General features: G+C 37.3%; 1 protein-coding gene across 1 annotated transcript in view; it reads left to right on the top strand.

Annotated features, from left to right (window-relative positions):
* Positions 1-12,173, top strand: part of LOC127191078 (complement factor H-like) — a 147,537-nt gene that overhangs the window by 78,854 nt on the left and 56,510 nt on the right. The window contains exon 12 of the mRNA XM_051148318.1: positions 7,976-8,158. Coding sequence (XP_051004275.1) covers positions 7,976-8,158 — 183 coding nt within the window. The remainder of the gene's footprint in view (positions 1-7,975; positions 8,159-12,173) is intronic.

The following is a 12,173-nucleotide window of genomic DNA, read 5'->3' as shown; positions in this document are numbered from 1 at the left end:
TTATTGGCATTGTCTTCTAGTGATTATTCTAGCATTTTCTCACCTATATCAGTAGTATCTTACTATTTACATTTTTTTAGAAGTATATAATTTATACTTCTCCTTCTTCCCACGCCAACTCCAACTCTGTGTCCTTTCTACTTCATGATCACTTCATGAGTTCATGACCACTTCTTCACATATATGTATAAGGGTACCTATATAAATAATGTATACGAACAAAGTCTGCATATATAAATTCAGTCTCATGAGCCCATTTAGTGTCTCTCCTATGTGTACGTGTTTAGGACTAAGTGCATGGATTGGATGGATAAATGATTTGTTTGCTCTGTAATCCTGGGTGAAGACTGACTATTTCATTCTAGATAGCCATTAATTGCCTGTAGTCTTCTTCTAGGAGAGCGGTCTTGTAAGGTTTTCCCTAGGCATACTAGTATGTCAGCAGCGATTTCAGCAATATGTCACCTCAACATGCTCAGCTTGTTTAGGTGGCTACCGTTTTGAGATTTCATAAGTTCAGATACTCTGCCATATATGGAGACACTGAATCAAAACAGATTCACTGGGAAAATACTGCTTAATCTAAGAGACGATTTAGAAATTATTCTACCATGTTTGTTAGTGACCTATAGCATAAAATTCACTATTAACTTGATCAACATGAACTTATCTATGTGTCCCAATGGTCCTTACTCTTAGAGTTCCATTACATCTAATTATTTTATCACAACAAATGTGCTGTGCCATTCCAATGCCTATACGCTCCTGTATGCTTGTGTGTATTGTCAATCTAACAATTCATTTATTCTTCTAACAACCACTCTGTGCATGTAGAATATCCTGACTCATATGACACCTTCAATTCCATGTCAATAGGCAAGAGGGTCATTTAACTAGTTTTGCTTCCCTATTTGTATTTATCACTGTTATTTTGGATGCCTTTCCTCACTCAATATTTTAAACTACTTTTTTAAAGGCTAAAATTCACAGGAAGTATTTCCATACCATTTCAAAAATTAAACATGTCACATACATGTTAATAGAGAGCACAGGTTGTTCTGGTTTTATCATGTCTGATATCATTTATATTATAGAATTAAGATGGTCATTGTTTTTCTTTCCTGTATGGCAACCTAGGTGTTCAAAGAATGTGGAAACTGTACTTACTACACAGTATTAATTTATTTCTAGTCATCGGACTCTACTTAAACAGAAATATAAAAGAAGAAGTTATTGATAACCACTAAGAAAGCACACTTTCATGTTATGAATCTGAATGATAAATCTGGGCAGTCTTGATTCTGTAGTGATTTATGCAAAACATTTCGGAAGGATATTAATACTAATTACTCATTATGCTAGATGTGTACCATCAGTCTTCACACCTCTAGCCAGTTCATGTTAAATGGGATTTCCAAGGCAGTTGAAAATTTGAACATATTGCAAACCATTTGTGCACATATTTCATATCAATTGCCATGATTAATATTTATTTTTTTACTTGACAGAGTCCATAATTTCCTAGAAAAAAAAAACACATCTGAGCATGAGTGAAAGGACATTTCTAGCTTATGTAACTGTGGTGGAAAGAAACACTATAACTGTAGGCAGCACCACTTTATGGAAAGAGTTCCTGGCATACATGAAAGGGGAAAGGTTACCTGAATGCCAGCGTTAATCTGTCTGTGCATCCTGGCTAGGGATTCAATATGAGCAGCTGCTTCGCACTTCTGCTGCCATAACATCCCTACATGATAAACTAAATTGAACTCCTCATTCCCTCCCTCTTTCTCGCTCTACTTCCCTCCCTTCTTCTTTCCTTCCATCCCTCCCTTCCCTTTTTCTTCCTTCTAAGTTGTTTTCCTAATGTGTTTTGTCACAGTGATGGGGAAAGTCACAAGTATATTAACTGAATGTAACCATCATTTTCATTAACAAACTTTCATTGGTACACTATTTCATGAGGATTTTTATTCTGATGCCATATATTAGATCACAAATGTGCATAGATAGGTCTAGATAAATTTCCATGGATCCCTAATATAATATATTTATGTGTATAATTCAGGTAAAATAGTATAAAAGTAAAAATAATTTTAATATTTTGTAAAAATAATGTAAAACTACACTACAGTGAGTAAGAAAAATTCAAAAGAGAACAAGAATAGACATTAAGTTGCTATACAAATTGAAATGTATACAATATAGACAATTATTGCATGGTCATAATTAATTTACTATTTAATGAAAAGTATTACTTCAGTAACGTAAGCTTCTGTCTTTAGTTAAAAAACAAAAACCATAAATCAAACCTCTAATTTTTATTGTTTTATGGGAGCAGAGAAAGAATCCTGCCCTCCTCCTCCACAGATTCCAAATGCTGAAGTGATGAACACCACAGTGAAATACTTGGATGGAGAAAAAGTATCTGTTCTTTGCCAAGAAAATTACCTAACTCAGGGCACAGATGAAATGGTGTGCAAAGATGGAAGGTGGCAGTCATTACCACGCTGCATTGGTCAGTAGCTATGACTCATTTTGCAACATTCTCTCTTTGAATATTGAAGAGAACTCAGGTGAAGGGGGTTATTGAAAAACAAGGGCATAACATAAATACTATAAAGACATGATCCAAGCAGTTTGTTTTTATTTTCCAATGTAAACTTTTTATTTCAGCTTGATTATATTTTCTGTTCTTGTAGCAAAAATTCCATGTTCCCAGCCCCCTGAAATAGAACATGGATTTATTAAATTACCCAGCTCATCAGAAGGAAGGAGAGATGCAGTTGAGTCCAGTCCTCATGAACATGGCACTACGCTCAGTTATGCCTGTGATGAAGGTTTCAGGCTATCTGAGGAGCATGGAGTGACCTGCCACATGGGAAAGTGGAGCTCTCCACCTCGTTGTGTCGGTGAGAACAGCAGGAAACTCAATCCTGGCTTTAGAATAAACCATTCCCAATAATCTACTCTATTTTTTAAAAATATTTTTTATTAATTTATTCATATTACATCTCAGTTGTTATCCCATCCCTTGTATCCTCCCATTCCTCCCTTCCTCCTGCTTTCCCCCTATTCCCCTCCCCTATGACTATGATTGAGGGGGACCTCTTCCCATGTATATGCTCATAGGGTGTCAAGTCTCTTCTTGGTAGCCTGCTATTCTTCCTCTGAGTGCTGCCAGGCCTCCCCATCCAGGGGATGTGGTCAAATATAGGGCACCAGAGTTCATCTGAAAGTCAGACCCCACTCTCCACTCAACTCTGAAGAATGTCCTGTCGGTTGGGTAGATCTGGGTAGGGGATCTGGGCCCAGGGGTCCTGTTCAAACTATGGCACCAGCCGATAATCTACTTTCATTGAAACCAGGAGGAAGAATAACTTAGATTGGGACATACAGTCATTTCCATATTTTGGTCATACATGTCTGCTTGCATAACTCATTCTATACTTCTTTAGTTAATTGTATCGATTATCTTCAAATCTACTTTTGCTCTTGTATTTCTGTTTCTAAATATGATGTATTTTTAAGTATGATGTACTGACTTAACCTGCTCGTGTGACTTGTAATGCTTGATTTGACACCAGGTGTTAAACTCCCGAGTTAAACCCCACTCCCATCTGACTCCACTCAATACTTAGTATGTTTCCTAAGATTATCAATTCTTTGGGATTTTTTTTTCCTGTTAGTCACTCATGATTTGTTAAACATTGATGTCAAGTTCTTCCTCACTTCTCAGTCTGACTAAGAGATACAAGACAACTAAAGGTGGCTTTAGGAAGCACTGCCGGCCTCTTTTATGATGGTATATCTTCCTTGTTAGCATTTCCTTCTAGTACTACTGCATATAGAATTGATGTGCACAAGTGAATTTCTGAATTAGTGCAATGTGGAATCATTTCACTATGTTATTACCATTGTGTTTTTTTTTTCAGGACTTCCTTGTGGGCCCCCACCTTCAGTTCATCGTGGTATTGTGTCTGATGAACTAGATAGCTACCAATATGGAGAAGAAGTTACTTACACTTGTTCTGAAGGTTTTGGAATTGATGGACCAGCATTTATTAAATGTGTAGGAGGAAAGTGGTCCCTGCCACCAGTTTGCATAAGTAAAGTTATATTTTTACTCTTTGTGTAATACATGTGGCATAAATAAGAAAGTTAAGCTGCAATGCTAGTATATAAGAAGGTTTTGCTGGAATATTCTGGATGCTGGCAGGCAAATACAGTACTAGTAAAAACAGTTTTATCTTTTGAGACCAGCCAGTTTACATTCACTTCATGAAGTCGGAAATACCAGCATGCTCAGACTTTTTGAATGCACTGGCTCTACTCAACAGGCTCATCATTGTAATGACAGGGTTAGCAGCAACGTCACTACAACAATGCCTTACACGGTTGAAATATCATTGTGGGTAATATACATTTGATGAAATATGAAGTAGAAATATACTATAAGTGTGGAAAGTAAGAGAGAAAAATGGATACAAAATTTTAAAATATCAAGAATTGTAATCATAAGGTTCTGAACCTACCTTGTTAAATTTATTTATTTTTATAAATATACTGCATGTCAATGTAACTAAGTCAAAATGGGGAACATACAGTATTAATTGTTTACTATAAACCTATGTATTGCTTCATATTTTTATATTGTACAATCTTCTGAGAAAAAATACCTACATAGTCTTTTTTTTTTTTTTTTTTTTCCAGAAACTGATTGTGACAGTTTACCCGTGTTTGAAAATGCCATAGCGGAAGAAGTGGGAAAACATTCATATAGATCAGGAGAAGAAGTGACATTCAAATGTTCACCTAATTATCACATGAATGGGTCCAATATTGTGACATGTGTTAATAGCAAGTGGGTTGGACAACCAGCATGCAAAGGTAGTTTGATGCACTTTCCACATGTATTTATTAAAGCTTCAGAGGATTGATAAAAAGGTCTAGTATAATTTAAAAGTGGGCAGAGGTAACTTTTAAGCTAGATGAAGTTAGTTTATGTTTAAAATAAAAGCATGGTTCTTACATTCTTTCATGCCTCTTCTGCATGGTTCCCTATCCCTTGTGGGTAGGGATTTGATGGAGACATTCCATTTAGGGTTGAGTGTTGTAAGAGCTCCACACAAAGTCTGGCTTTGAGTCTCTGTATCTGTTCCTATCTGCTGCAGCACAAAGCCTCTCTGATGATGGCAGAGCAAGGCACTGATCTATTAGTATGGAAGAATGTCACCTGGAGTTCTTTTATTGCTATGGGTTTTGTTTTTGTAAGAGTAATATTCAATTGTACATTAGAATTATGTCCCTGTGCTGTATGGTCACCCAAGCAGTGTCAGATATGGGTTTCACCATGGAAGGGACCTTAATTCAAATCAGGTATTCTTTGGTCTCTCCGATAGCTTTGTTACAAAATTTTCCTTGTATCGCTTGTAGGCAGAATACCATTGTATACCAGTGTTTTGTTGCTGGGTTAGTGTTTATGTTTCTACTTTGGTAGCACTCAATGCACCTTCCTGCATCAAAGATGCTTGCCTGTAAGGGTGAAGCCACTATGTAGGGACCAACTTAACTTTGCTATGTTCAGTGCCTTGTGTAAATATTGTCTTTCATAATGTTCCTTGCCTCCAGTTTGTGAAAAATAGTTTATAGTCTTGCCAACAACCTGAGTTGTTTGGAAGTTTCCATGTGGCCCTTGGGTTACATGGTTGGATTTACTTACAATTAGGTGTAAGCGAATCCCAGTCCTAAGAGCTTCATTTGGTAACAAAAGCTGTCCATTGGGGCTCCATCTCCCCACATTTTTGGTAATTTCACTAGATTGCCTTCATATATGTACATATATTTGTTATGTTTCTTTTTAACATATACATTTTTATTATTACACTTGAGTAAAATAAACTACGTACAGCAGGAAGAACCACGAGACAATATGTATATATTTTTGGAAGCTTCACCTCTATAAGGTTTCTATAATATCCCTCAAGTGACCCTTAACTTTTGCTGTGTTTCTCTGTATTCTGTTTTTTGTCTCCCCTTCCTAACCCTACTATCTACTCTATTTCGATATCCTATGGAGACTGTCTCTTGGTCCAGTCTCTTATGCTATACCTCACCTCTGTGTGTGGTTCAATGGCTTGTATCCTGGTTATCATCGACTTAACAACTAATATCAACTTATAAGTTAATACATACATATATTTCTTTCTGGATACACACATTCCCTCACTTATAATTTTTTTTTCTAATTTTATCCATTTACCTGTGAGTTTCATGATTTCATTTTTTAGTGTATATATAAATGTACCACATTTTCTTTATCCATACATCAGTTGAGAAATCTATTTGGAATCTTATGTTTTGATTGGATACTTAAGATGAAAAAATAGATAATAATACTTGCTTTTGCTCTTTAGATAGTTCCTGTGTGGATCCACCACATGTGGAAAATGCTACTATAATAACAGATCGCATGGATAAATATCCTTCTGGTGAGAGAGTGCGTTATGAATGTAAAAAACCTTTTGAAATATTTGGGGAACAAGAAGTGATGTGTCAAAATGGGATCTGGACAGAAACACCAAAATGCAAAGGTAAGGCATGATATTCCCCAACGCTTTTTTGAAAATGTGGTTTGGTTACTGTACATGAGTGAAAATAAAGTGAAGTGATCCTTATTAAATACATTTTTTAAGTTTTTTTTTTTATTATTGAAAATAGACTCTTCTCTCTTTCAACACATCCTAACCACAATTTCACCTCCCTCTATTCCTCCCGGTTCCCCCACACCTTCCCTTTCCCTCAGACACACTGCATTCTGCTTCCTTTCAGAAAGGAACAGGCCTCCAGGAGAAAACAGCCAAATGTGACAAAAGAAGATGTGATAAGACAAATCAAATGTCCTCATACTGAGGCTGGAAAAGGCAACCCAATAGGAGGAAAACAGTCAAAAGAGGAGGCAAAGTAGTCAGATACCCACCCGCTCCCACTCTTAGGAGTTTCACAAAAACATTCCAGACTCATTCTGGAAGGCAGGGGCAGGGGCTAATAACTATAACGTATAATGCAGAAGACTTGGTACTAACCCTTGTTTGCTGCTTCAGCCCATGCGACCCCTGCTTAGTTGATTCAGTAGGCTGTGTCCTACTGTCCTCCATACCCTCTGACTCCTACTATCTTTCTTCCCCATCTTCTGTGGGGCTCCCCAGTCTCTAAGTGAAGGGACATGATGAACACCCTCAACTTAGAATTTCTGTCATCATAATGTCTGGCTGTGGATTTCTTTTCCCACTTCCATTGATGCCAGAGAAAGCCTCTCTGATGCTGACTGGACATGGCACCAATCCTAGATCTCTAAGCTACCCAGTCTTTGGTTATTGGCCATACAGGCAGTTTAGGGAATGGGCTTCATTCCCAAAGATGGTTCAGCTGTTAAAGGCTAGGGCCACTACTCAAATGATAAAATAAGCATTTTTCTTCAAATAAAAATAAAATGATATGGATAAAATTTTGATTGTTTTGGTAAATTTAATGAAGAAATGTGGTGGGAATTGTTAATCAAAGATTAAACACAGGAAAACTTAGTATCATCTTTAAACTTTTGTGTATAAATGTGTGTTTCTATAAATATAATAAGGAAGATGAGGATTATATAAAGTAATGAACAATCTAGTGTCTTAAAAAAATGAGGAAACCCTGCCTGTCTACATTGGCATCTATGTGCTCAGCAGCTGATAAGACACTTTGCAGGACTGGGAGGTTTCAGAGCAGACATTCTTGCTCAGTTCAGTAAGTGATTTCAATGAGAAGAAAGGAAGAAACTGTAACTCTCAGTCTATATGATTAAAATTTCTTCAAGTAATAATTTCTGGATCCAGAAACCACTAAAGGCCTGCTTAACACTGCACTTCTATTGGTTCTGCTTAAGCCTGTGCTTTGACTTGATCTCTCAAACATTCAAATGATGTCTTGTTAGATTCAACAGGAAAATGTGGGCCTCCTCCACCTATTGACAATGGAGACATCACCTCCTTCCCGTTGATGGAGTACCCACCATTATCATCAGTTGAATATAAGTGCCAGGCCTATTATCAAATTGAGGGAAGCAAGAAAATAACATGTAGAAATGGAGAGTGGTCAAAGGCACCAACGTGTTTACGTAAGTACCTCATTCTCGTAAATTGTAGGAAGTTTAATTTCATAAAATGGATATCTTTCTGTTAATAGTAGAACACTCACAAAATAAAAGTACTGTTTTGCTTTATGTTTCACTGTTAAACATCAGAATTGGAGAAAAACAAGATTATTAGAGTTTTCTATATAAAAATAATTGACAAAACGATTCAGGTTAGTCTTTATAATTTAGTTCTTCACTAACATATATTAGTGTCCATAAAAATGGATGCCAGCTTGCTATTTCTTTTTTATTATTATTGAAAAATAAAATCATTCATATTACATCTCAGTTGCTATCCCATGCATCCTCCCATTCCTCCCTCCCTCCCGCTTTCACCCCATTCCCCTTCCCTATGACTGTGACTGAGGGGGACCTCCTCCCCTTGAATATGATGCTAGGGTATCAAGTTTCTTCTTGGACTCTGCTATCCTTTCTCTGAGTGCCATCGGGCCTCCTCATCAAGGGGACATGGCCAAATGAAGGGCACCAGAGGTCGTGTGAAAGTCAGTCCCCAGTCTCTACTTAACTGTGGAGAATGTCCTGTCCCTTGGCTAGGTCTGGGTAGGGGTTTGATGATGACTGCACATCCTTGTCCTTGGTTGGTGCCATAGATCAAGCAGAACCCCTGGGCCCAGATCTGCCTATCATAGTGTTCTTCTTGTAGGTTTCTAGGACCCTCTGGTCCATCTATTTCCCTATCCCCTATATTTCTCCCACCTTAGGATGTTCTCACCACTATCCCATTTTCCTGGTAAGTGAAGACATTAATGAGACATACCTCTTGGCCTAGTGTCCAGATATAAGTGAGTATATACTATTTGAGTCTCTCTGCTTCTGGGTTAGCTCACTCATTATGATCATTTCTAGTTCAATCCATTTGTCCACAACTTTCATAAATTTCTTGTTTTTAATATCTAAGTAGTATTCCATAGTGTAAATGTACCACACTTTCTTTATCCATTCTTCTACTGAGGGACACTTAGGCTGTTTCCATGTTCTGGCTATTATGAATAAGGCTGCTATGAACATGGTTGAGCATATGTGCCTGTTGTATGCTGGAGCATCTTCTGGGTATATTCCAAGGAGTGGAATAGCTGGGTCTTGCGGAAGCCCTATTCCAAGTTTTCTGAGATAGCACCGGATAGCTTTCCAAGGTGGCTGCACTAGACTGCATTCCCACAAGCAATGAAGAAGTGTTCCTTTTTCTCCATATCTTCTCCAGCCTGTGGTGTCACTTGAATTTTTTATCTTGGTCATTCTGAAGGGAGTAAGAGGGAATCTCAGAGTTGTTTTGATTAGCATTTCCCTGATGACTAAAGACATTTGATATTCTTCTGTTGAAAATTCTCTGTTTAATTCTGAGCCCCATTTCTCAATTGGATTATTTGGTTTGGAGGTGTTTAATTTCTTGAGTTCTTTATATATTTTGGAAATTAGACCTTTGTCAGATGTAGGGTTGGTGAAGATCTTTTCCCAGTCTGTAGGCTGTTGCTCTTGACAGTGTCTCCTGTCTTACAGAGGCTTCTCAGCCTCCTGAGGTCCCATTTATTAATTGTTGACATTAAGGCCTGGGCTGTTGGTGTTCGGTTCAGGAAGTTGTCTCCTGTGCCAATGTGTTCCAAGCTCTTCCCCACTTTTTCTTCTAACTGATTTAGTGTCTCTGGTTTTATGTTGAGGTCTTTAATTCACTTGGACTTGAGTTTTGTGCATGGTGACAAATATGGGTCCAATTGCATTTTTCTACATGTAGATATCCAGTTAGACCAGCACCATTTGTTGAAGATGCTATCCTTTTTCCATTGAATAGACTTGGCTTCTTTGTCAAAAATCAAGTGAGCAAATGTGTGTGGATTCATGTCTGGGTCTTCGATTGATTCCATTGATCCACCGGCCTATTGCTGTGCCAGTACCATGCTGTTTCAATTACTGTTGTTCTATATTACATCTTGAGATAAGAAATAAAGATTCCTCCAGAGGATCCTTTATTATATAGGGTTATTTTTGCTATTCTGGGTTTTTTGTTTTTCCATATGAAGTTGAGAATTGATCTTTCAATGTCTTTAAAATATTGTGTAGATATTTTTCTAGGGATTGCATTGAATCTGTAAATCAGCAAGCTATTTTTATACCTATGGTCTCAGTCAGTGTTCTATTGCTGTGAAGAGACACTATGACCATGGCAGCTCTTATAAAAGACAGCATTTTAGTTGGGGATTGCTTACAATTTCCGAGGTTTAGTCTGTTATCATCTAGTTTGGGAGCATGGTAGTGCAGAGGCAGACATGGTGGTGGGGAAGTGACTGAGAGTCCAATATCCAGGTCTGCAGGAAGTAGGAAAAGATAATACAATCTGCATATATTCAATTCTTTACAGCATTTTACATATAACAACAGGATGGTGCTAAGTATGTCAGGTGAACATACTTTATTATTTGTATGTTCTTTTTTGTAGCTAAAATGTTTAGCCATTTTATTCCTGAATATATAAAGTTTTTTCATATCTTTTCTCCATGTTTTCTGAATAGATCACTTAGCATATCAGTCTCTCCTTGAAGGTAATGCAGTACTATATATATTATATGTTGCATTGTATATATATATATGTATATATATATATATATATACATAGTGTGTGTGTGTGTGTGTGTGTGTGTGTCTGTGTTGAACTTCCCTTAGTTTCCTAGATTGCAATAAAGTTGATGATCTACCCAGCCATATATAAGTTTCATTAGATGCAGATTTAAAAAAAACTATTGCAGCAGTCTGTAAGGCTGAATCATGTGGGCTATTTTTCTTGTCTTCTTTTTTGTCTGGATCTTTTGTTCTATAAAGATATAAACTTTTAAAGGTGATATACATTTTCTACATTAACACATGTATGGAATGTTCAGTGTGTTGGGGGTGGTATGATGTATTTTGATGCTAATTACTGCTTGGTGTCTCTATGACACACTTTTAGATTAATAAAAGGCCACCCCCACCCCCGGACAGGGCAGAGGAGATAGAGGTGTGGCTAAGGTTCCAGAGGGACAGAGAGAAATCCTGGAAAGAAGAAAGAAAGGCCATGAGGAGAAAGAAGGGTTCCAAGAGTAGAGGAGTAGAAGGCTGCCATGTGGTAGATAAAAGAAAAACACATGACAGATGTGGATAAAAAAATCTGGCCCAGATAAAAAACATTAACAAATATTTGAGACTATGAATGGGACGTAGTTTGATAAAAGTTATTAAAAACAAATGGCATGAGATTGAGGCAGAGATCCCATGCCTGCCCCACTATAAAAAGTAGTTTAGAAGATTAATGTCTGCCCTGCCCCAGGTTAACCAAGGCTATTTTAAAATATGACCAGTGTCAGTGTCTTCATTGATTGCTAGCAGGGCCTACTGATAATTCAGATAATTTAAAAACAGTAAGTGGTGCCCAACGTGGGACAGGCATTCACACTCTTAAAAAAATCATATTTTGTCATTGTCTAAAAGGGAAAAATAGCTCCCGGAAAGCGTCCATGGGTCAGAGCAAAGATGACTATATACACGTGGCCTGGCCAGTTTGAGAGACAGAAGTAGGAAGCTGGCAGTCTTATAATCCAGCCTAGAAAATGGAGTTAAATGCCTAAAAAAAATAATAAAATAAAACTACTATGGTTCCTCTCCAAGATGCCATGCCAGAAGGCTCCTAGATCTTTTTTGGCTTTATTTGGTGTTTATAAATTTGTTTACAATGGACTTAGTCATAGTCATACTTTGGCTTACCCTCTCTAAAAAGGTTCAGAGAAATGTGAGACTAAATTACTAACAACCAAAAAGGGAGAAAAACTAAACTTTTTTCCATAGAATTTTAAGCGGCTGAGATTCATAGCTTCTTAGCTACAAGGTGTTTGTCAGGGCTTTCTGGAAAATGCTCACCAGAAAGAGATAACAATAACTAAATTCTAAGGAATGGTGGACAAGAATTTCACAAACTAAAGTCTAAATTGGCACAAATGACCCAAGGCTTAGA

The sequence above is a fragment of the Acomys russatus genome, chromosome 6, assembly GCF_903995435.1.
Source record: "Acomys russatus chromosome 6, mAcoRus1.1, whole genome shotgun sequence".
Lineage (NCBI taxonomy): Eukaryota > Metazoa > Chordata > Mammalia > Rodentia > Muridae > Acomys > Acomys russatus.
The sequence above is the reverse complement of the archived record's forward strand: the minus strand, read 5'-3'. Positions and strand labels throughout refer to the sequence as shown.